The sequence below is a fragment of the Acinonyx jubatus genome, chromosome D1 (genome assembly GCF_027475565.1).
Source record: "Acinonyx jubatus isolate Ajub_Pintada_27869175 chromosome D1, VMU_Ajub_asm_v1.0, whole genome shotgun sequence".
Taxonomy (NCBI): Eukaryota; Metazoa; Chordata; class Mammalia; order Carnivora; family Felidae; genus Acinonyx; species Acinonyx jubatus.
In genome coordinates this window covers 40,031,101-40,057,231 of record NC_069390.1, presented here as the reverse complement: position 1 = coordinate 40,057,231, position 26,131 = coordinate 40,031,101, and the positions used below count along the sequence as shown (strand labels likewise).

The 26,131-nt window shown below is 46.2% G+C and overlaps 1 protein-coding gene and 1 pseudogene across 1 annotated transcript; one reads left to right on the top strand and one right to left on the bottom strand.

Annotated features, from left to right (window-relative positions):
- The first annotated feature begins 7,986 nt into the window (after positions 1-7,986).
- Positions 7,987-8,739, top strand: LOC106987479 (60S ribosomal protein L17-like; annotated as a pseudogene).
- A 1,429-nt stretch (positions 8,740-10,168) lies between these two features.
- MRGPRX2 (MAS related GPR family member X2) lies at positions 10,169-14,550 on the bottom strand. The gene is made up of 2 exons (XM_027055211.2): positions 14,017-14,550; positions 10,169-12,191 (listed from the first exon to the last, which is right to left on the bottom strand). Exons 1-2 carry the CDS (start codon positions 14,025-14,027, stop codon positions 11,174-11,176), a joined length of 1,029 nt encoding a protein of 342 aa, XP_026911012.1. The 5' UTR covers positions 14,028-14,550; the 3' UTR covers positions 10,169-11,173.
- Positions 14,551-26,131: the final 11,581 nt, after the last annotated feature.

The window sequence follows — 26,131 nt, the reverse complement described above, 5'->3', positions numbered from 1 at the left end:
CCTTTTATTCTCTTATTACATTGATTCGCATTTCATTTGGTTTAGGTAATTACATAAACAAGTCCAACTGGCACAGATGGGATTAGAAACAGACCCAATTGGTTCTTGTGATGCAGGTTAAGTCAGCGCTCTAGGGTCCAGGCACACTAGAGAATCAGCGAATGGCCCCGAGGGCTCAGCGTTTATTGGACATCAATCAATATATGTTCAAAGTAGAATGAACAGGATTGGTTAAAAAGATACAGTCTACCAGCCAGAGACCTATTTAAAAGGTGTTTGCTCTACACAGAAACAGCACAGTGCTTGACCAGGTAGGCTTAAATAAAGTTTGTTGGATTCATGCATAAAGGAACAGTTGTGGATGTCAGCTCCCGCGGGTGCCAAGAGGGACTTTCAAATCTTTTCCTTCTCCCTGAAGGAAATACGTGGATATCCTGCTTGACCCACCCCAAGGTGAAGCTACAAGGACAATCATCGTTAGCTTTGGGAGGAGGAAGGAGCTCAGGAGCAAACGCTTTCCTTCTCTCGTTTTTTGCGCCCCCAGAGGCAGCAAACAGATCTGCAACGAAAGGGCACAGCCTTTCTCAGACCAAGGGACTCCAGAGGGCACTTTCTCTTGGGCCGGGGGATGCTTGCGCTACCGTGGTGCCTGGCTACACAGCCGGTCTTTTCAGGAAGCCGGACGATACCATGATTTTCAGGTAGGAGCTGCTTGAGAAAAATAATCTGAACCGCTTCAAAATTGCAGGACAAGTCCCGTGCACTGGGCGTTCAAAGACATGCTATCTGTTCTTGCAGACTTCACAGCGTGGCGGAGGAGGAGGCATACAGATGAATCACTACGGCAAATGTCGTAAGGGCGATAAGAGAGACATATCAGGGCCCAGCAGGTTCAGTGTGGGCGGCAGCGGCTAACTAAGCTTAAGCATCCAGGAACTCTGTCTCCTCGTAGCCACCGTGAAGAGGAATGTCCCTGACATCAAAAGACCCAGTTGCCCAGGTGAAACCCAGCAGTCTTTGATTCACACACTAGATGGAATTTTTCTACAGACCTCCTCATGATGTACGTAGTCAGCCAAAGCTGTGGGACTGATGCAATCACAGACTCCCAGGGCTGACTCTCACAGGAACCCTCAGTCTAAGCCGGTGGCATCACATCAAAGTATCGTGTCTGGTGCATAGGCTACAACCGTCTCTTCCTGCCTCCTCCCACGACCCAGCACTCCAGCTGAGCCAAACCTACAGCCAAGCCCTCCTACGGCATTTGGAAATCAGGAGATGCACACAGGATGTAGAAACGGCAGCGGGCTGGACAGAGATGACCTTTGGATCTGGAGTCAAGGAACCAGGGTTCTCAGTGCCGAACCGCGTTACCGTCATGACTGATGTATTTGGGTGGAAAAATAGAAAACTGTGGTTGGCTTCATTCTCATAGCTACCTTGTGCTGTCTCCTGAGTACTCGAGTTCATTTGTTAGCTCCTCTCTCGGAAGGCAAGTCTGGGGGCAGCCTCACCATCTGTGAGGAGCAGACAGCTTGTTGTGCTGTCACACCATCTCATGGGGGCCCCTCCCTGTCTGCCGAGTTCTGTGAGGGCCGAGTAAACCGCTGGCAGAGAACAGTCCAGCATTCTGTACGGAGTCTAAGTTTTTATCAATACAACTGACACGACTAGGGAAGGATCAGATGTTTGCAGTCCTGCCCTTTGTGGGAACTGGCCATGAAACTGACAGAGTCACAGCCAGAACAATCGGTACAAAATCTTGAGGCTTACAGAGTGTTCCCAAACCTAATATCTGCAAGCTAATAATAAGTGATTCCCAAGATAATTTTTATCTTGAAATCGATGCAGGTTGCAATGGCCAAATTAGAACTGGTGAAACATATTTCTAGACTCTACACTGGTTGAGGCCAGAGCTGAATAGCCATTCACCAATTCTCAAGAGCAAAGGCCATGGTTTTCTTTATTGGAACCTAATTCCGGCTTATCATCGTGCCATGGACAAATGCCGCCGGAGGACTTTTGATAAACTGAATTACCTGAACTGTTTTTATGCAGGTAGAGAGTATGCCTCAAAGGACATCGTTTTCCTCAAGCCCGGAAAACCCAATGAAGTTAAAAATAGCAGAACTTTCTTATTCAATCTTTCTAACTGCAGAATGCCCCCAGTCATAGGATCAAATGTGAGTCTTAGGAGAACATAGCCTGAGGGAAAAATAAGGGATCTTCTTTTCCTATACCATCAGATAGAAAACAATTATGAACAAGGGTTTTATGGTTTTTGGATAGTGATCCTTTCCATTGCAGTGAAAATTGGCAAAAAAAGAAAAAAGGATTTGATAAGGAAGATTCAGAAGATTAATGCTTTCTCTTGGAAAAACTAGAAGAGCCAGATTAAAAACAATCAATTTGAAGGCTTTGGGGATTCACTGAGGCATTTCAGAGGCTCGAGGTTGAGAGAAGAGTGAATAATGGCCAAGTCTGACAGGGCAGTGTCGACTCTCAAAGTCATTTCTGACCGACCAGGGCAGAGACTTCGTCAATGACCCCAATGTACTCCCAGGGGCACCCTCCACTTGTGTCCCTGGGAACACAAACGAGACTTGAGCACCCACTGTGCGCTCACTGATTCTCAGAGCCACCCTGCTACCTGGGAATTACTGTCCCTGTGTTACAGAGTAGGAAAACAGAGGCTTGCAGAAATTAAGAAACTTACTGAAGGTTGCACATCTTTGGAGTCCTGGCAGCTGAGTTCAAACCTGGTCCTCTCCAACTTTAAAGCCTAGGCTCTCTCTCCTGCAACACAGACCTTCTACTGACATGGGAATGTTCTGTGATCCAAACATCCCCACTGACTGTCCTAGAACATGACATGTCCCCAGGAGGCAGATATGTCTGGACAGGCTGTGTGGGATGACAGACAACAGGACTCTGGGCCAGCATTACTTCTGCTCTGGGACAAGGGCTTCTGCTCAGGGTCAGGAAGTCTGAAGTCTTAAGCATGAACAACGGAAAAATCTCAGTGACTGTAGAGAGGTTCACCCACCAAGGAAAGAGGAGATCATGATTTAGGGTCATGAAGGGAATGTGAATGTGACTTCTTGCCATGACATGGTGAGGATGCCTTAGGCTGTTGGGCCAGAAATAGCTCAATGTGTCAGCTTTATGAGGACAGGAAAGGGTTTACTCTTGTCCATTGCTGTGTCCCCAAGGCCTAACTCTGTGTGGGTGACACAGTGGATAGTCAAGAAATTTTTAATTGACAAATGAATAATGAATGAAGGAAGGAATGAATGAATGAATGAGGAGCCTAAGGGTAGTGGAAAAATTTAGGTTCAGTGTAAATAAAAAATTCTTAATGGAATTCGTTACCCAGAGACACACACATAAGGAAACGAAGAAAATTTCATTTCTCAGTATTCCTTCTGTGGAAAGTTCTGGTGTGTGTTAAAGAATTCCTAATGCCTGCACAAATAACTAGCGATGGCCACTGTGAGGTCCCCAACCCAGGGAGGGTCACCACATGGCTTGAGTGACCAACCAGAAGAACTAAGCACATAATTTAGGGAGAGGATTCAGAGCTTAACTGAATTTCTCTGCATTTTAGAGGAAGACGAAGCAAGGCTAGGAGGAGAGAGACAGCACTGGATCTGGATAGAGGTAGCTGAGGCATAGAAATACAGAAGGGGATTATGAAGTGATTTTTCTATGAGATGTATTGTATAAACCCCACCTATTTTCCCTGCATGTGATTCTGAGTATTCTTTGCAGATTAAAGGATTTGTTTAAGAGAATGGGGAGGGGGGCGCTAAAAAGCTTGTATTCCCACTTTATGAAGGGCTTTGACTGAAAAGAGAGATGCTCTTGCAGATTCCAGGTGAAAAATAGGGACCAACTTACTCGAAGATGAACTGTAGCAGCTGATTGAGTCCTTACTGTTATTACCTTTTCAATCTTCTACGTAGTCAAGTGAGGCAATGACTAGTATCATTCCCATCTTGCGTGTGACGAAACAGAAGCACAAGGGGGTTGAGTGATATGCTCCAGGTCTCAGGCCCAAAAGTGGTAGAGCCTGGATTTGAATCTCTAGCAGGGAGAAACTTAGCATGTCTGGCTCGTCATTGCCTCTATTTCCCTTGCTGCTGTGACCCATAGCTTAGAAATTTCTGCTCAGCCCTGCCTGTAGGTATGTCACAGATTTGCCAAAACTGCTCTTTACCCAAAAGCTACCTCACCCAAAGAGATAAGGAAGTAGCCAGAGTGGTCACCATCCCAATTCCTCAAGAGTGAGGAATGGCCATAACTCAAGGGAGAATGGAAACTGTGACCCATAAAGTTATGGGGTTGAAAGCAGAGAGTTTAAAACGTGTTTTTCACAGAACTGCTTCCCGCCAATCAGCTATTTTGTCTTTTGAGACCCCCACTAACAAACCCACTGGCACCTGGGCTCAAGGTCAATTGATATGGTTCCAGCCCGGGAACAAGCAAGGCCCTGCATTCCTTAGCCCAAGACTCCACCCAGTTTATACCAGCTCTCAGGCCATGCCCCTAGCCCCTTCCCCTTGTCCTAAGATAACCTCCTGAGGTCAGGGACTGAATTTTGCCTCTTGCTGATGTTGTCTCTACCCCAAAGTGAACATGGCATAGATGTTACACAGCGTTTGCTCAATGTACACGCTCCACCTTTCCTCATGAATAAGTTTTCCCACCCTTTTCATCCATACGTCGGTCATCTCCTACTCTGAATTTCCCCTTTAAAAACCCCACAGTTAGTGGGTTCCAGTCTTGCGTCAGGCTTTGTGCTGACAGCTCAGAGCCTGGAGCCTGCTTCGGATTCTGTGTCTCCCTCTCTCTCTGCCCCTCCCCTGCTTGCTCACATTCTCTCTCTCTCTCTCTCTCTCTCTTTCAAAAAGAAATAAACAGTAAAAAAAAAAAAAAAAGATTCTCTCCCTCTGTCCCTCCCTTGCTTGTGTGCTCTCTCTCTCTCTCAAAAAACCCCCCAAAAACAAAACAAACAGTTACAAATACTGTGTACTCCCATCTTTAAAAAAAAACAACAACATTGCATTTGATTCTCAAGGCATCTATGATGATAATGAGAGATTATTCCGGAGAAGTGGCACCAGATACGGAGATGCAAAGAGTGAAACAAACATACTGAGGAGATACAATGAGAAACTGACCGACTCGCATACAGAGACGAAGTCCCAGGAAACATCAACTGGGAGGAGGCCATAAGAAGAGATGGATTTTCCCCATTTGCCATCACATCTCATTTCCATCTTCTCTACCCGCCTCTCTGTCCTTATCGTCCTCATCAACGGGCTCCCTCTGTCTCTGGCTCCTGGTTGCTTTCAGCAAAAGGGAGACACAGACAGGAGCTGGAGGGCGCGAGGAGGGCGGCTGGGGGTTTGTGACTTTCTGGCTCTCTCTGTCCACCAGGCTGCAGTTTGGCAGTGGAAGTGTTACTCTGCCTGAGGACTTAGAGCCCGTCTGGTGGCCCTTTCCTACCGGCACAGCTACAACTACCCCTACAGCCACAGCCCTCCTGAGTTCTGGTAACTTCTCCTGTCTTTTAAGCCTCGTCATAGTAAGGCTCCTGCCATTACTTTCAATTGGGAGTATCGGTCACCATCCCATGTAATTTCCTCTAAATCTGCCCATATTGATAAAGTGTCCCTTAATTAAACTCTTCTGAATTATCCCATTTTAGGCCATCTGTTTTCTGCTGGCATCCTGAGAGATACTGAAAGGAAAATAAGTTTCAAAAAGCAAGTCAAACAGATGACGAGGTTATTCACAGCACTTTAGCTTTGGGATGCGTGCGTGTTCCCAATCTTGCTCCCTAAATTAAGGAAAGCAACAGATTTCTCACCATGACAGCACAATCTGAATGGTAGGGAAGGAGGCGAGAATGGGACAAGGGTCTACCGAGGGGAACAATGTGGATTAGCAATTCGGACTTCCACGGTCAAGGCTGCCAGCCCTGAGAGTGGCCAGAAGGTGCCAGAAGGTGCTTCATGCCTCCTGTCTTTTCCTGCTGGAGCCCCTGTGGCTCCCCGAATACTGCTCTTCCAGATCAGGTACATGTGTGAGCAAGAAGAGGAAAAAGCCAACAGTGGCTCTGGAAAGAAATACTTGATGAAGGCATTTTTCCTCCATTTTTTTGGCTGGAGGTGACAAGCTGCCCTGTATTGTCCTGTGATTGACTGTCGCCACAGGACGCTTCTTTGCCCTGGGGAGCTGCTGGCGGCAGCGGTGGCGGTGGTGAAGCCTGGTGCGGGAGCAAGGCTTATCGAGATGCTGGACGGCCCCTGTGACCTCCTGTGCGGGGATCTGCTGGCGTGTGAGAGTGTGGGGTTCTCTGAGTCGTGACCCCTCACGAGATGTTTCTCGCCATTTGAGTTGAGTCTACTCCCCTCTCTCTCAACCTCTGCTTGTCCCCACCCTGTCTGCTGCCCATGCCTGCAGAAGAGTGGTGTTCTGTAGCCTCTGGCTGCCAGCTGTGTGGGTAGGGAGCCATGCCAAGCAATGTGAGCCTGCGCTGGGAGGCTTTATAGCTAAGAATAAAGACACCCTCCTTACTTGTCATTCAAGGCCCTCCATGGCCTGCCCCACGCTCTTTCATTGTCCTAGGAGTAATGCACGCAGGTTTACATTTTCTTTCCTATTGACATAGAAGTGGACCAAGTGAATAGTAAGTCTTCCCGAGCCCTCTCCTTCAGAAGCAATAACTTGTTTCAGTTTTGTTTCTAGACTCTTTTCAATCATAGATTTGATCTGGGGTTTGTTTTTGTTTTTGTGTTTTTAGATTCTAATGTTTATTTATTTTTGAAAGAGGGAGGGAGAGAATGAGCCAGGATGGGGGGCAGAGAGAGAGGGAGACACAGAATCCGAAGCAGGCTCCAGGCTCTGAGCTGTTTGCATAGAGCAGATATGGGGCTTGAACTCACGAACTGCGAGATCACAACCTGAGCCCAAGTCAGACACTTAACCCACTGAGCCACCCAGGTGTCCCAGTTATAGATTTGATTTGTAAAGTATTACTTCTGTCTTGTAACCTGTCAGTATTAACAATAGGATCAACCGATTCCTTATATAAGATGTAAAGAATTCAGGATATGGCTGACGATTTGGAATTAGAAGGCTGGGAATTTAAAATAACTGTGATTAATAGGTTAAGGAATCTAGCGGACAGAGTGGACAAAAAGCAAGTGCAGATGAAGACTATAAGGAGGAGGAAATGCTAAAAATAAAAACGTTATAACATAAGTGAAGAATGCCTTTGACTGGACTAGCTATAGCTTTTCAAAGAATCCGTGGGCCTCACAATATGGATGGAACTAGAGTGTATTATGCTAAGCGAAATAAGTCACTCAGAGAAAGATAAATATCATATGATCTCTCTCATATGTGGAATTTAAGAAACAAAACAGATGAACATAAGGGATGGGAAGGAAAAATAAGATAAAAACAGAGAGGGAGGCAAACCATAAGAGACTCTTAAATACAGAGAACAAACTGAGGGTTGACAGAGATGGGGGTGGGGTAGAGAAAATGGGTGATGGGCATTAAGGAGAGCATTTGTCGGGATGAGCACTGGGTGTTATACGTAAGTGATGAATCACTAAACTCTACCCTTGAAACAAATAAATAGGTAAATAAATAAAACTCCAGAAAGAACCAGTGAGCCTCAAGATAAGTTAATAGGAACGTCCTAAACTGAAAATCAAAGAGAAAGACTGAAAAAAAAAGGGAACAGAATGGTCAAGAGCTGTAGGATGATTACAAGAGGTAAAAAATACATAGAATAGGAATATCAAAAGAAGAGAGAAAGGAACAGAAGATATATATGCAGTAATAATGGCGAAGAGCTTTCCAGATTATTTGCGGGCACCAAACCACAGATCCAGGTAGCACAGAGAACCCAAACCAGGATAAATAATAATAGTAATAATAGCTCTTCCCGTAAGTGGCCTGAGATGATATCTGAAAATTGTTCGCTCTTCACCTGACCCGGGAACCCCCACAAAATCATGCCAATCAAGAGGTTCAAGCCTTCATGTTCACTTTAAGAACACACGTGAAACTGCCCAGGCCTTCAAGGGTAGGCATATCCGAAAAGTCACCACGTCTCTGAAAGACGTCACTTTGCAGAAGCAATGTTACAACGCTACAATGGTGGAGTTGGTAGGTGTGTCCAGGCCAAACAGTGGGGCTGGGCACAGGGTCGGTGGCCCAAAAAGAGTGCTGCATTTTTACTGCACATGCTTAAAAATGCAGAGAGTAAGGCTGAACTTAAGGGTTTACATGTAGATTCTCTGGTCATGGAGCACATCCGGGTGAACAAAGCCCCCAAGATGCGGCACAGAACTTACAGGGCTCACGGTCAGATTAACCCACACGTGAGCTCTCCCTGCCACACTGAGATGATCCTTACAGAAAAAGAGCAGAGTGGTCCTAAACCAGAAGAGGAAGTTGCACAGAAGAAAAAGATATCACAGAAGAAACCGGAGAAACTAAAACTTATGGCCTGGGAATAAATTCTGCATAAAATACATGCAAATAAAAGTCAAAAAAGAAACAACAACAGACCCTACACCTACGTATTCATTTCTGGGGCAGACACACTGCTCTATATGATACTATTATGATAGATGTGTGATAATCTGCATTTGTCAAATCCATTGAGCTATATATACCACACAGAGGGAACCCTAAAGTAAACTATGGACTTCAGTTTATAATAATGTATCAATATTAGTGCATCAATTTTAATAAATGTACCACATTAATGGAAGACATTAGTAATAGGAGAACCTGTGGGCGGGAGGAATGGGGATGGGGAGAGAGAGTAGACAGGAATCCTCTGTACTTCCTGTGAAAATTTCCCATAAATCTAAAAGCGCTCTACAGTACAAAACTATTTAAAAATAAATAGGCGAGGGGCGCCTGGGTGGCTCAGTTGGTTAAGCGTCCAACTTCGGCTCAGGTCATGTTCTCACAGTTCGTGGGTTTGGGCCCTGCTTTGGGCTCTGTGCTGACAGCTCAGAGCTCAGAGCCTGGAGCCTGCTTCAGATTCTGTGTCTCCCTCTCTCTCTGGTCCTCCCCCGCTCACACTCTCCCTCTCTTTCTGTCTCCGTCTCTCAAAAATAAATAAACATTAAAAAAATTTTAAAAATAAAAATCAATAGGCAAACCACCAACAGGATGAATATTTATAACGCACCTAACTAAGGAAAGACTCATGCAGCATGTATACAAACTCCTACAAATAAATAACAGAGAAAGGGAAACACTTAATAAAAACGGGCAAAACTTAGACACTTCAAAAAAAAATACAAGTAGCCAACAAGCACAGGAAAAGATGCCAATTTCACAAGTCACTTTGGAAATGCAAATTAAAACACGACGAGTTACCACTTTATACTCATTAGAATGACTAAAATTCAAAAGACTGGCAGTGTTTGTGAAGAAGGATCTGGAAAAACTGGCACTTTCAGACATCGCTGGTGGGAATGTGCAATAGCATAACCACTTGAGAAAGGAGCTTGGCATTTCTTCAGAGTCAAGCAGACATCTTTCTGTGACCCAGCAAATTCACTTCAGGTTACTTATCCGAGGGAAATAAAAACATATATTCAGAAAGAGATGTGAATAAGAATGTTCACGGTAGCTTTATTCAAAATAGCCAGTGATAGAATACTACATAGATACCTATCCGTATGAAAATAAACCGGTGCACTCACACAATGAGACAGCGCTCAGGTTTAGCAAAAAGACTGCTGATATATGCAATTGCCGTGGCCTGGGTACATCCTAAAAATATTACGCTGAGTGATACAAGATAGGAACAGAAGAGTACATTGAATGATCCTAAGTATGTGAAGCCGAAGATCAGGTAAAACTAATCTTTGGTGATAGAAATAGGAATAAAAAAAAACCAAAAAACAAAAAACAAAAAACAAAAAAAGAAATAGGAATAAAGATTGCCTCTGGGGCAGGAGGAGTATGTAACAGGGACATGTGGGAACTTTCAGAGGTGATGAAAATGTGTTATGTTTCGCTTGGGGCTCGAGTCACGTGGGCATACCGTTGCCAAAGCTCACTGAACTGTGCACTTGTGATCTGGCAATCACTCTCCCCTGATTGTACCTCAATTAAAAAAGTAAAAAATTATTAAAAGATGCAACATTTGAACTTAATATATTGTTTTTATAGAACGTGTAACTTTAGAGGTATTTGTAATCAGATTTATACAACTAACGTTGGGAGCTCTGCAGAATAAGAAGTAAATCTGACAAAGATCCTGTTCTCTGAGGACTAGAGAAGAGTCTAGTGTTCCAGACGTTTTGCCACGAAGGACCGGAGAGCTTCTGGGAGGGAGAACCAGGGCGAGAGCACTTGGGTGGGGGTGCAGCGGGAGTGAGAAGGGACCCCTATGAGGTTCCGCAGGAGGGCTTGGGACAGGAAATCATAGCAAGACGACCTGCCTCAAACCTTAAGCATGCTTCAACGTCGATTTATCCGGTTATAAAACTTAACTTTGCTCGCACAGACTGAAAATGGCGAAGGAAAAACTCACGGATGGTGACTCAATTCTGGGAAATGGGTGTTTAGCACAGGCTTGGTTTAAAAATTCGTCATTTATTCGTTTGTTAAGTCTTGGATTCAATAAACATTAAGGTAGGGACATATTCTAGGCCCTGCCAAAATCAAAGAAGACTGCTCTCGAAGGCTAGTCTGCTCTTTAATTCTTTCAATTTTATGGAGACAAGATGCAGGAGGGTGACCACAGAAACTTGCCATGGAATGTTCTTCCCTTCCCTCCCAAGTTTAGCGCCCAAACGAATTTAGACCGTCCTGCGCTGCTTTCAGCCTGTGCTGAAGGTGGGGTTCTCCTAAAGTGGACCCCGGAGTTGGTAGAGTTTGGGGTGCAGCGAAGGCCCTGGGGAAGGCCGTCCCTGAGGCACGACACTCAGTGTTTGTTTCACAGGTACCGCCGCAGTCCTCACGAGGGAGGATATTATCTTAACCATAAGGTTTATCTTACAACTTTAGGGTTTGAAGGTCAGGGGCCCCAAGGCCGAGAGAAGTGAAGAAAACCTCCCCAACCGATAGGGACAAAGTTGGTTCTCAAAGCCACATTTCTCTGACTGAGGCAGACGCCAAATCAGGGCACCAGACTGTTTCCCGACATCGCCAGAGTTTCCTGAGGCAGGCGGACTTCGCTGTCATCCCCTCCCGATGCGTCTTGCAGGGCCCTCTGGAGAACCATCCTGAGGGTCTTCCGCTGCCGGGGCCACCGCTGCCTGAAGGAGCCAACAAAGAAGTAAATGATGGGGTTGGCACAGCTGTTGACACAGGACAGGGTGAGCGCAGCCAGATAAAGATACCAGAGGGACTCATCAAAACCCTGCTGAATCCAGAATACGAGAAACCAGTGAATGCCGTAGGGCAGGCCGCAGAAGAGGAAGGCCAACACTGTGAGCCCCACAGTCACATACAGCCTGGTCAGCTGCATCCGCTGGGAGCCCCACAGCAGTCTGGTCAGCAGGGCCAGGCTGGACCCAGAGAGAAGCACAAATAAGAAAATCAGCCAGGCGGCCGTGACAAAATCAAACACCAGACACAATCCAGGGTCAAAATCCCTAAACAGGAAGCCACAGTACTCCCCTTCCAGGATGCTCAGCAGCAGGGAGAGGGCCCAGAGCAGGCCACACGTCACAGTTGACGTGTGTCTTGGGCGGTGGCAGCGGTACCAGATGGGACAAAGGACCGACAGGCAGCGCTCGGTGCTGATGGCGCTGAGAATGCTCACGCTCGCGATGTAGGCGAAGGTCCACATGGTGGTGAAAAATCTGGGGATGAAAAAGTACACCGAATGGAAGTTGATGAGCGCCTCCAGGGCATATACAACCTGGGAGGAGAGGAAGAGGAAGTCAGCTCCTGCCAGGTTGAGGATGTAGACGGAGAAAGCGTTCCTCTGCATGCGGCAGCCCAGCAGCCAGAGCACGGTCACGTTTCCCACCAGCCCGCCCAGGGCAAAGATGAAGGTCAGCAAAGTCACGATCAGGATTTCCACGTTGTTACTTGGAAGATGGTCCTTGTCACTTCCATTCACTGGTGTGAGTGTGCCCTCCCAGGCCGGGGCTGTAGGATCGATGCTCAGAAACCCTCCACTGGTATTCCTGGGAACACAAATAAGACTTGAGCACCTGCTGTGTGCCCCCTGATTCTCAGGGCCAGCCTGCTACATGAGGATTACTGTCTCCATGTTACCGAGGAGGGAAACGGAGGCCTGCAGAAATTAGGATACTTGCTGAAGGCCACGTTGCTCTGAAGTTCTGGAACCTGGATTCAGACCAGTTCTCTCTAACTCTAAAACTGGGCTCTCTCTACCGCAACATGGACCCTCTACTGACATGGGAATATTCTAGGGCTCATGCCAGGTCTGGCGGGGGGAGGCAGGAATTGAAAATTCTGGACGGGTTATGTGTGATGACAACAGGACTCTGAGCTTGGCATTCTTTCTGCCTGGGACTGAGATTTTCTCTTAAGACAAGGAAGTCAGAAGACTCAGGCATAACCTGTGGACAATCTCAGTGACTTAGTGTGGTCCATCCACCAGAAAGGAGATCGTGATTTAGGGTCATGAAAGGAATGTGACCTTTTTCTATGACAGGTGTGAGTATGGCCAAGCCTCTTGGCCAGAAATGGCCCAGTGTGTGAGCTCTATGAGGACAGGAAGTGCTTTTCTTTCTGTCCATTAGTGTGTCCCCAGTGCCCAGTTCTGTTGTGGGGGACACAATGTAGGTCACTCTTACAATGGATTTCTTTCTAGGGCAGCCAAAATCATAAACTTAAAGTACTTCTAAATACCTGTGTACTCCTACTTTAAAAAACAAAACAAAACAAAAAACCCTACAAAATTGAAATCAGTTCTCAAGGCATCTATGATGATAATGAGAGATTATTCCGGAGAAGTGGCACCAGATACGGAGATGCAAAGAGTGAAACAAACATACTGAGGAGATACAATGAGAAACTGACCGACTCGCATACAGAGACGAAGTCCCAGGAAACATCAACTGGGAGGAGGCCATAAGAAGAGATGGATTTTCCCCATTTGCCATCACATCTCATTTCCATCTTCTCTACCCGCCTCTCTGTCCTTATCGTCCTCATCAACGGGCTCCCTCTGTCTCTGGCTCCTGGTTGCTTTCAGCGAAAGGGAGACACAGACAGGAGCTGGAGGGCGCGAGGAGGGCGGCTGGGGGTTTGTGACTTTCTGGCTCTCTCTGTCCACCAGGCTGCAGTTTGGCAGTGGAGGTGTTACTCTGCCTGAGGACTTAGAGCCCGTGTGGTGGCCCTTTCCTACAGGCACAGCTACAACTACCCTTACCGCCACAGCCCTCCTGGGTTCTCGTAACTTCTTCCCCTTTCTCTTCAGGCCTTATCTCTGGGGGCTTCAGTCAGCATCCTTTATAGATTTTCCTTAGCTCTGCCCATACCTGTGTAACCAGACCTTTCATTAAACGCTCCAAATATCCTGTTAGCTTGTGCCCTACATTTTCTGCTGGGGTAATGCCAGATACAGGAGCCACAAAACAAAACAAAACCCCACCTTTGAATAGCAAGCAAATCTGTGAAAGCGGAGGTTGTTAAAACAATTTAGCTTTGGAGTCTCATGCCAGCCTGCCATCTTGCTCCCTAAATTAAAAGTAGCAAAACAGACCTCTCCATAGTTGCAGATTTGAATGTTTGGAGAGAAAGAGAGAGTATAGGGAGAGAGGATAGAAGCAAAAAGAACTTGGTGGATCCTGTTTGGCTCTCCCACAGTCCAAGCTGCCAGCACCCAAAGCATCATGAGGGAGCTTCATGCCCCCTGATTTGCCGTGGGGTGCCCCTGGTGTCCTGCATGCCCTACCTTGAGATGAATTCATGAGCATGTAGACTAAGAGAAAGAAAACAAAACTGCTTTTGCAAGAAGATAGTTCTTGAGCAGGCTCTTACCTGAGCACCATTCTTCTTTCTGGAAGCAGAGAATAGAAAAGGAAGAGCTTTCCTGAGATTGGCAGGTAGTGGAGAATGTTTCTCTCCCCTCTGGATGGCAAGATGTCTGCCGTAGCAGGAGTGAACTTCGGTGACTGCCTGAGGCTTATCAGGATGCTGGATGACAGCCCCTGTGATTTCCTGCCGAAAGGGCACTGGCAAATGAGATCCTGGAGATGTGTCAAACAAGAAACTTCACGAGATGTTTTTCATTTGCCATGACTCCAATCACTTATCTCAGCCTGTCCCCATCCTACCCCATCCGGTCCCCCGCCTTGTGAGGAATAGCTAGCTGCCCTGGAGCCTTTTGCTGCCCTCTGTGAGCCTGGGCAGTAAACCATCCACCAAGCAGTGTGAGCTTCCATAGCTAAAGAATTGTTTGCTTGGCATTCAAGGCCCTGCGTGGCCTGGCTCGCTTGACCTTTTTAAAGTCTGTTCAGTTATAATCTTTACAGCCGATGTGGGGCTGGAAAGCACAACCCCAAGATCAAGTCGCATGTTCTACCAACTGAGCCAGCCAAGCTCTCCTTGATCTTTTAAAAATTTAATTACAGAAGCAAGGTATGCACAATTAATTTTATTTCAAATGACACTGGGGTGTATAAAGTGAAAGTGAAGTCTCTCCCAATTGTGTTCCTCAGTAACAACCAGTATGTCTAATTTCCATTCTTATTCTTATTCTTCTTCTCCTCCTCCTCCTCCTCCTCCTCCTCCTCGTCCTCCTTCTTTTTTTAGAAAGAGAGAGTGTGCCAGCAGGGGAGGGGCAGAGAGAGAGGGAGAGAGAGGATCTCAAGCAAACTCTGCCCTCAGCATGGAGGCCAAGGTGGGGCTCGATCTCACAACCCTGAGATCATGACCTGATGACTGGAGCTGAAATCAAGAGTCGGACGCTTAACCAACTGAGCCACCTAGGCGCCCCTCTTGTTTCCATCCTTAATTCTTTTAGATGCTAAAGTTATAGCTTTGTATAATGAAACTACATTTCTGCTTTCGATTTGTCAATGCCAACAACAGGTATATTGAATTCCCTTTATGAAAGATAAGGAATTTAGCACACTGCACATATTATCACCAACCTCCCTCTACCGTATGATATTTGTTAGCTAGATTATTTTCAGATCATCTAGAGCCTTAGCTCTTATGGCTTCCTTTCACGTGCCCGTGCCGCAGCCAAATTGAGTTTAAAAACTTAACCGTGAAGTATTTAAAGCGATCAGAAAAATTTATTTACTCATTTGTTCATTTACTCAAAACCATAGGTTTGTTGTGAAGATTAATGGATTAGTTATGTAACAGTTTAGAATAGGGCCTCATAGGGGCGCCTGGGTGGCTCAGTCGGTTGAACTTCCGACTTCAGCTCAGGTCATGATCTCTCAGCTTGTGAGTTTGAGCCCCACCTTGGGCTCTGTGCTGACAGCTCAGATGTCAGCCTGATGGGTCCTGCTTTGGATTCTGTGTCCCTCTCTCTCTCTCTCTGCCCCTCCTGGCTCATGCTCTGTCTCTCTCCGTCTCTCAAGAATAAATAAAACATTATGGGGTGCCTGGGTGGCTCAGTCAATTGAGTGTCCGACTTCGGCTCAGGTCATAATCTCACGGTTCATGGGTTTGAGACCTGCATCGGGCCCTGTGCTGACAGCTCAGAGCCTGGAGCCTGCTTAGGATTCTGTGTCTCCCTCTCTCTCGGCCCATCCCCTGCTTTCTCTCTGTCTCTCAAAAATAAACATAAAAAAAGAATAAATAAAACATTAAAAAAATTAGAATAGAGACTCATAGTAAGTACTATATATTCACTAATTCTTATGATGATTTTTATTACTATGTCGTTCTGGAAGTCTAATTCAATACATGTTAAAGTTTCTTTTTTCTATTTTTCCACATCACTTACATTCTTTTTTATTTTCCACCTCTTCGTGTGCTAGGCAGCTTTCTGGATAATTTCTACAGATGCGTCTTCTAGGTTACTAGTCTCCTTTCCGCTGTGTCGTTTAATCCATTCACTGAATTTTATTTTATTTATTTTATTTATTTATTTTTTATTTTTTTTCAACGGTTATTTATTTTTGGGACAGAGAGAGACAGAGCATGAATGGGGGAGGGGCAGAGAGAGAGGGAGACATAGAATCCGAAACAGGCTCCAGGCTCCGAGCCATCAGCCCAGAGCCTGACGCGGTGCTCGAACTCACAGACCGCGAGATCGTGACCTGGCTGAAGTCGGACGCTTAACCGACTGCGCCACCCAGGTGCCCCATTCACTGAATTTTAAATTCGCTTTTTATGGTATTACTTTCTAGAAGCTCTGCTTGAGATTTTGCTTTCAAATTTGCTTGGTCATTTCTTCATCTCTTGATGCTGGCTCCCATTGTCAAATTTCTAACCTCATCAGCCCCAGCAATATTATGCTTCTCTGATAATTCCCGCGCTGAAGTCTATGTATGTCTGATTTTACCGCCTATTATTCCTTCTATCACTTTCATATGGTGCCTTGTTTCTTCCTGTATTTGTGATTTTTTACTATGAGCTGTTCACTTTCCTTGGGACTTACCTGCAGGAGTTCTTTGAGGCCTGAATTATACTGCATTATAGCTAAGTTCCTCCAGAGAGGTCTTGTGTTTTCTTTCGCTAGTTGACTGGGGGACCTTCCCAGCATGGCTTTCAACTTTTGGGATGTCCCCAGAGACCTCCCCTGTCATTTGATGTTTTAGGACCACAACGTGATACTGACTTGTGGCTACAAATTCTCAAGCGAGAGAATTTTTCTTCACTCAGAGCCAAGCTTGATCAAGCAGTTTCTCCATAGTTTTACTTCTCAACTAAGAGAAACATACTGAAGGTTTAGTCTTTGGGGGTCCCAACTTTCCATGGAGCACCTCGCCTAGATTTCTGACCTTTGGGTTGCCCTAAAACTCTATCTTCTAGAAGCCTATATGATAGGAAATGTGCATCTCCTGAGAGCACAGGGGATCCATTTAAGGAAATTAAGCAAGGAAGTAACTTTATCAGCTGTGTGCTTCAGAAAAGTCCCGCAGGCTGCGGAGAGGAGAATGTATAGAATACAAATGAAAATATAAATCTCCAGTCATACCGCTACAAGAAAAACAACTGCATGAATGTTTTGGTATATGCGCACAAAACATCCAACTATTTATGCTGTTTGGTAATATATAGCATACTTCCGATTTGATACTTATTCACTGTGGACCCTGTTTGGTGTCAGTGCCTCATCTGTAAAATGAGATGCTTTCCAGCTGTGATGAATCTAAAACTAGGAAATCCCTGGGCCTGTGTCTCTCCCTCATGTGCCCTCCCCCACTCCCTTGGATCTGGTCCGTACCAAAGAGAGTGGAGACCTCAGATAGGGCTCTCTCCAAGGCCAGATTTGATCCCAAGGTGATTCTCATCTATCAGGTCCTTAATAGTTCCCAGAGACTCCACTTTTCATCACGGTCATAAACTCATCAGTCTAGGCCCCCTCCATGGTCCCAAGTCTTGTGTTATGAATTCTTTTCATTCGAGTTGACAATGCAGGGCGATGTCATTTAGAAAGTCCCTATAAAGAACAGTTTTGTTATATAGTGGGGGGGGGGGGGACGACGACAGTGAGAGATTGTGTGAGTATGTATGTGTAGCTGATTTTACTATGTGAACTTGCACAGTTATACTTTGGGAGGGTGTGGCCCATCCCTGTATCTGAGCCTCTTCTCATTCTGCTCCATGGGGGACCGCCAGCAGCTGAAAGCCAGGCAGATGCCATGAAACCAAGGTGGGGCAGGGGAGGGGGCATCCTGATATCATCTGAACTCTGAATCCCGTCATGCCTGGAGCCAGGTTCCCTCACCGAACCTCAGTTGTTTGAGGCAAATAATGTCTATTTTTGCTAATTTATTAGCAAATTTATTTTGGGTCTAATTTATTTTGGGTCTCTCTTTTGCTCACACAGCCACCAATAGGTCCCTATTAAAACATTGATCACATAGCACTTTAAGCCTCTGAGGACATATTTCTTTCCTATTGCACTGTGAGTGCTTTGAGAATAATGAGCATGCCTTTGAGTCTCAGTGCCTGGGACACTGCCTGATCCCAGGGCTCAGCAAATTTTTTTAAGCGTATGCATTTATGTCTGCAAGCGTGAGTGAAGTAGTGATTGAGCAGATCACTTGAAAAGGTGAGGATTGGGAAGTCGGTCTAGGCAGGGAATTTTAGAGCCTAACTGTGAGAAACACCTGCCAATAGAAGAGCAAACCAAAATGGAGGCAAAGAACGGTTGACAAGGTAGTCTACTTTAAAATTTTCACATTCAGGAAGCACAGTCCATGTGGGAAATGGAACGCTTCTGTAGTTTGACTTAGATGTGTTTCTCAATTACTGTGCAATTTGGGAATCAGCGTTTTGAGGGAAAGGGGGAGCAGGCCACTGTGACATAGAGAATCACTGGGGAGTCCAGGAACATGGAAGCAGAATGAGCTGGGGTTGGGAGCGAGGACAGAAAAGTCACTGAGCTACAGGATCCTTTCTACAAAAACCCCACTGGAGAGTGGGCCTCACCAATCTCTTGTCTCTTTTTGACCTGGGCTGGAAGACTGTGGCTGCATAATCAGAACGATGGTTGACGCATAGTGGCCCCGCCATGGCGGGGCTGGAGGAAATGGATCAAGATTGGACTGAACTGGCTGGATGGAGGAAAAAACAGTCACAGGGCTTCAGAGAGGGAAAGAGAAGTCAATGTGGGGAGAGCCGAGCAGGGTACGTAGCAGGAGACTCCCTTGTGAGAGTGCTGTGCCCTTCTCATCCAATTATGGTTGTTTACAGTCCTTGCAGAGGAAATCACACAGCTTCTCAGGCTCTTGATAACACCAAATAAGGCAGCAACTTCTACAGGGCTCTCTCTAGCCAGAGGACCAGAAGTCCATTTCAGAGTCAGGGGTTCCAGGAAGGACCTCTTGCTTCAAGGCAGCTCTGAGCTTTTTTTTTTTTTTAATATTCATTTATTTATGGGGGGGGGGCAGAGCACACATAAATAGGGGAAGGGCCGGGGGGAGGGAAAGACAAAGACAGAGAGAGAGAGGGAGGGAAAGACAGAGAGAGAGAGAGAGAGAGAGAGAGAGAATCCCAAGAAGGCTTGGGAGGTCAGAGTCTAATGTATGGCTCAATCCCATGAACCCGTGAGATCACCACCTAAGCCAGGACGCTTAGCTGACTGAACCTCACAGGCAACCCTGATTTGACTTCCTACTGGACTAGAGGAGGAGGAAAGTAAAGGCTTATTGAATTCTTTTCTTTCCATTCCTTTGCCTTATTAGGTCAAACTGCTCTTGCTCAGCCAAGGGCTAGTTCCTCAGAAAGTCAGAGGATCACGGAGAAGGGAGTTCTGGGGCTTCTAGAAGCTCTGTGGTCAGAGAAGCCTGCAGCCAGGTCCCTCTGACTGAGCAGAGGCAGCTTCTTTCTCCATCTGGTCCTTTGTTCCTTCAGATCTGCCGTCAGGGAACAAAATATGGGCCCGGGGAGCTTCTAGGAATGAAAAAGTTGGGACAACCAATGCTCTGGTTTTCCTAGTTGATATTTCTTTTTCCTCTAAGTATCACTTAAATTAATCCAACAAATATTTACTGAATGTCTACTTTGTACCAGGCACTGTTGTAGGCACTGGGGTTACGTAAGGATTAAACATCACAAAAATCAGATGGAGGGCTACAAATGTGACATTCCATATGACGCCACTAGGTGGCAGTCAATGATTATTATGGGGATCATGTAACCCTTGGCTGGCCTGCAGGGGGCGGAGTAAGTGAAGTCTGGGAAGAGGTCCCACTTAAAGTGGGGTAGTGATGGGGAGCCATGTTCTTTCTGGATGGTTATTCATGGGTGGCAGCGTAGGGCAGTGTCTATGAAAGCCAACTCTGGAATGGTCATTCCTGGTCTCAAATCCTGGTTCTAACAATTATTATTAATTAACCTTACTAACAGTTAAGTCGTTCAGTCTCGCTAACCCTCAGTTACCTCAGGGAAATGGTGATGTCCCCCTACAGCGTTGGCCTGACGTGCTCAGGGAGTGCCTAGCACGTGGGCAAAGCCCTATAAAGACGTAAAGGATCATTATGGCTACTATAGCTCTCTTAACTCTCACAGGAACATTTCTTGGGTAGCAAAAGGGACCAGACTCGCTGCTCTTTAGCTTCCAACAGAGAGCAGCTCCTCCCCAAGCCTTTCTGGCTTCAAGGAGCCCCGGTGACCTCCATGTCACCCTCTTCTCCCTTGGTTCCTTAAGGCTTGGCTGCCACCTGGTGGGGACTGCCTGTCTGGTTTTCTCCAGCTCCCTCTGCCAGTGTTTGGCCAGGGCAGGGTAGGGAGAGGTGGCGGGATTTAGCCAGGGAGGAGCCGGGAGAGGTAGTGGGGCCTGGCCACCAGCCGGCGGGGAGGGTGTGTGTGAACGCTGTGGTGGTGGTCTGGGCACCGAGGAGGAGGACAGAGGTCTGGCCCCAGACCCGGGTTCGGTTTAAACCTGCAGCTCCCCGAGGGCTGGTTTGGCCCCAGACCTTGTTATGGTTGCGAGATGGAGACCCGTTGGGGCCTGGGAGCTGGCAGGTCTCCTTATGAAACCAGCCCCTTGCATGAGGCTGGACTTTAGAAAACCAGCGCTGAGGAGCTGGGCACGTGCCCAGTTTACAGATAATTGCACAGTTGAGGCTTACGCTTTGGGAGAAGGGAACGGAAGGGGTGAGGGCAAAATGTGTTCCAGAGATGAAGGAACACGCTATATCTCGCAAGCCTTTCAAATGCTAAACTGCCCCTGCCTCTAAGCCTCGGTGCATGAAGGCCTCAGGCTCCGTGCTCTTCTCCCTTCTCTGCCTCCTGGAATCTCTCTTGTCCTCTTGGCCTGGTCAAGTTCCCCTTTTGGAAGATAACCCGGTTCATAGGGGGCACTTTCCCGGGCTGAAAATCACGACCCCTGTGCTCTGCCTAGAGGTTTGACACAGCACATGCTGTTCTATGCTGATACTGATGAGTATGTCCTCGGGGTTAGAAACCCTCTGAGAGCAGGGCCTATGTTATTCATTCATTGACTCGTTCATCCATTTGTTCAGCAGTATTCACGGAGTACCCATTGCCTGGCAGGCCCTGTTTTGGGTGCTGGGATTGGTCCAGGGAGCCAGGCTTGCAATCCAGGTCCTGCCTCCTGGCCCAGACCTCCTCCTCCCCACCCACCTCACCTGAAGCCCAGCCCCCTAGGTGTAGGTAGGGAAGTGGCGATCGCGGCCCACCCTCCTCTCAGAGCATTTGTGGGCAGGTATAGGGGGCTGGGAGGCACCTCTCTGCCCACCCCCCTCTTCTTCCTGGACAGTATCAGTAGGTAGCAATAGAAGCCCTTTTCTTTCCCACTTCCGCAGCATCACGTGGTGGCCCCAGGAACCAGGCCCCGGCGCAGTGGGTCAGGCCTGGTCAGCCACTCCTGGCCACGTGACCTCAGGCGAATCCTCCAACCTAAGTCTTGGTTTCCTCGTATCTAAAAAGGAGGTAGTAAGAATACCTTCTCCCTGAGGTGTTTAAGAATTCTCGAAGATTCTGTGCCTTCAGTAAATGGCAATTCTTGTCCTTCCCGCCCCATTTCTCCCACCCCTCAGGCCACTCTTGACCGCGGCAAGTCAGGCTCCAATTTGGCAGGTTCAGAGCTCAGAAGCCCAGTCTTCCTCTTCAGGCACCCAGCCCTAGATGAGAGTAGGAATAAAGATGAAATAATAATGACAATTATAATAACAGCAATGTCTATTTTTTTAAAATAATTCTTACTCTGTGCCAAGTGTAAAATGCCTTTACATTTATTCACTCACATCATCCTCACCACCATATGAAGTGAGTGCCATCATCATCCCCCTTTTCTAGATGATGAACCTGAGACACAGAGAGGTTAAGGAATTGCCCGGAGCGATGCTGTACTAGCAGTCAGAAAGCAAGAGATATTCTGTGCAGCTGTTGTGCAGCTGGTTGCCACAGCAATGGCTAAATTTAAAAGGTGGGCCCAGGATATGTGAAGTAGGGCATAGAAGATTTCCAACACACCCAGGAACCTTTCCGGGATGCCCAGACCCCCTGTGAGTCAGACCCCTGCTGACTCGTCCTCCTATTGGGTCGAGCACATACTGTCGTGTTTCACGGGTTTTCTATGTCCTTGAGAATTACAAAAATGTGCCTCTGTGGGACTTGAAGGTATCACTTTGAGACAGGGGGAGGGGAGACACTTGGGGACCCTGTCTCCCTCTGATACCTCTTCCCCCTCTGCTCTGCTTGGGCTGACTTTCTGTCTCTACTGACTATAGCCAGAGATGGATTATCTTCAGACATGTGGAACATAAATTAACATTTCCTTGGGCATAAGTCTGCATTTGGCAATGACCCAGAGATTTCCAAATCAACTGGGTGAGACTAAGAAGATGTCAATTCAGCTTGAGGAGGGCTGGTAAGGGTTTACCACAACGAAGGAACAGAAAGAACTCGTTGGTCATTGATCATTGCTCTAATTGGAGGTAGCCATGGTGGAGGCAGGGCAGTGAATCCTGTTCTGAATTCCGATTCTGTAGATTTCTAGCTGCATGACAGTAACTCTGAGCCTGTCTCCTCTGTCTGTGAGGATGACGGTGCTCTAGCAGACATGAAAGTGCTCCGTAAACAGGTGTGCGGGTGGTGGTGGGAGAATGGGACATGATTATAACCACTGCCAGCACGGTCATGTCAAAGGCCCCCTCAGACTGAGGGTGCCATCATGAAAGAGGGACTCGTGTGCTGTCGAGAGGGGACTCAAGGAGTATCTGGGTATGTCACCTAAAAGGAGGAGAGCCAGAAACTGTGGGCTGGGGAAAAAAGCCAGGGCACCTCAGCGCTGGGAGAAGTAGCACAAGAAGATGTGTCAGGCACAGGGATGATTCTGGAAAAATATTTTTTATAACATTCCTTGCTGCTAGGTATGGCAGGTTGCCTTTAACGGCCAGAGATGGGGCAGGAAAAGTTCCAAATTTTTTCCTAATAGAAAGTGTGTTGGATTTAATTTGGGAAGATAGGGATACTGATTTATATCATTAGTAGGCACTTTGATTATTTTTTCAAGTCTACCTGTTCATTTTTATATAGTAGTCTCCCTCTTATCTGTGGGGGACACGTTCCAAGACCCCCAATGGATGCCTGAAACTGTGGATAGTACTGAACCTTATATATACTCTGTTTTTTCCTATACGTATATACCTATGATACAGCTTAATTTATAAATTAGGCATGGTAAGAGATGAACAAAAATAATAATAAAATAGACCAATCATAACACTACATAGGAATAAAAGTTAGGTGAATGTGGTCTCTTTCTTTCAAAATATCCTATTGTACCGTACTCACCCTTCTTCCTGTGATGATGGGAGATGATAATATGTCTGTGTGATGACATGAGGTGAAGTGAATGACGCAGGCATTGTGACCTAGCATCAGGCTGCGGCCAACCTGACCTTGCTTCGGGAGGATTGTCTGCCTCCCGACCGCGGTTGACCTTGGGTAACTACAACTGTGGAAACCAACACCATGGATAAAGGAGGACAACTCTTTACTAGTCTCTTTAGTCTCTTGCTTTTTACTTACTTTTTATTCTTTCTTTTATTTCTCTAAACATGTGAAATATAATTGTTTTATATTCTATATCCCGGTATCCGAAGTCTTTGAGGGCCTGATTCTAAGCCTTGTTCTTTCTGCTCTCAGTCACGTGCTCTGTTTCCTTGTATGTATGAAACTTTTGATTGTGAACCCCTGTTTTTTGGTTTTATTATTTTTACTTAAATTTCTTTTTTTAATGTTTATGTATTTTTGAGAGAGAGAGCGTGAACAGGAAAGGAGCAGAGAGAGAGACACACAGAATCTGAAGCAGGCTCCAGGCTCTGAGCTGTCAGCACAGACCCTGACCAGGGGGCTGAATTCACGGACCACAAGAACATGACCTAAGCTGAAATCGGACGCTTAACCGACTGAGCCACCCAGGTGCCCCTGTGAACCCCTATTTTTAAAAATCTTCTGATAATTCTACACGGCCTGGTTTGAGGTGCATTCCTGCAGGGAGGATTTTGTGATTGCTTCAGCCAGACATCGGACATACTGATAACATACGGGGGTCCACTTTAGATTTAAATGATCATTTAGGGATTTTAAGATCGTGCTACCAGTGTCATATAGCAAAATTCTATGTGTAACAGGTCTGGGCCACGGGATTGTGTAGACTCTTCCAGAAGATGTGACCGTTTCTTTTCACACGTATCCACTGGGACTGGGGTCTGGCTTCATTCCTGGCCTCAGATTCCCCTTTCTTGAAGTCTCTACCATTGATTAAAAAGCATATTTTTAGCTTTTTTCTAACATTTTGATATATTTCCTAGGTGGAGAGTTTCAGAACAGCCTCAGCATCTTTTCAGAGATGCAGAATTTGGGGCTCTATCCAGATCCAAAGAATCAGAATCCGCATGTTTGCAAGACCCCAGGTGACTTATAGAGGTTGAGAACCAGGGTACCTGGGTGGCTCCATTAGTTAAATGTCCGACTCCTGATTTTAGCTCAGGCCATGATCTCATGGTCACAGGATCAAGCCCTGTGTCAGGCCCCATGCTGGGCATGGAACCTGTTTGGGATTCTCTCTCTCTGTCCCTGCCCTCAAAATAAATAAATAAACTTAAAAACAACAAAAAAAAGAGGTTGAGAACCATGGCTTTCATTCATCATATTGCCTAAAACAGAAGTAAGATAGACACTTTTTAAGAAACATTTTTTCATTGGGACATAATCGACATATAACATTGTAAGTTTCAGGTATACAACATAATGATTCAATATTTGTATATATTCTAAAATGATCACCACAATAAGTCTAGTTAACATCCATCATCAAACATAGTTACAGAATTTTTTTCCTGTGATGAGGACTTTTAATATCTATTCTCTTAGCAACTTTCAAGTATGTAATATAGAATTATTGACTATAGTCACCCTGCTTAACACCCATGCTGAATTACGAGGATGGGCACTTTGCATGAGTGTTCCGGAATAGTGACAAAATGAAACTTCGTTTCTCCTCCACCTGTTTCTCCCCGTCCGGTGGTTCAAATGGAGAGAAAGACTAGGATTAGTAGCGTTGATTCTGTCAGCTGCTGCCTTTCTCAGCCCATCAGAGACCCTGAAGTGATGGACTAAGTCCTGGTCAGTTCCCAAGCTAGGCATGACCCCCAGAGAATGGGCTCAGAGGTCCCAGTGCTGTCCTAGACTGGTGCTTGCAGGGCAGGGCGCCCAGGTGCCTGCTGAGTTTTCTTTTTCCACCCACTCCCTCCCCTTATTGTCCTCAACTATATAGTTGATCTTCTGCCTTAGTTTCTCTGCTCTGAACAGAAGCTATAGCTAGCCCTGAGCCCCAGTCCTGACGACCTTCTAATCTCAAGGATGACTAGAATTTGTCATCATACTCCTCAGTGTAGGCTGGGAGCCTTCTCTCTGGAAACCTGCAGCTACCAGCCACTCATACCTTAATGTAATTAAACTTCTTAAGAGTCAGAGACATAGCTAGACTCTTCTTTGGCTAGGACTACGTCTAGCTGAGTGGTGCAGCTTTCATCTTTATGTAGAAGATTCCCATGGGTGTCTACAACACAACAAAGCTAAAGGACTTTGCCCCTGTATATTCAAGAATCTATCCCCCTGGGAAAATAAGTAGAAAAAGGAAGGGGTCCAGAGTCCATGTTGGGAACCATAAAATTAGATAAGATTACATTAAATTCCATATAATAAAATATCCATTGTCATGCTTGAGCTGAGCCTTGCCTTAACTCCATCATGCACTCAGTATCCTCGACTCTTTCAATATGGCAGCCACTTACTGAGCCTTCGTACTGAATCAGGTACTGGGCTCAGTGCTTGTGCATCATATCATTTAATCCCCACAACATCCCTTTGCCAAATGAGACAGGTGAGGCTCAGGAATACCTATGCAGGGATGAGATGATGAGGCTTCAGTCAGTCCGTTCTCCAAGGTTATGGGATTGATAAATGGTAGAGCTTGGATTAGAGCCCA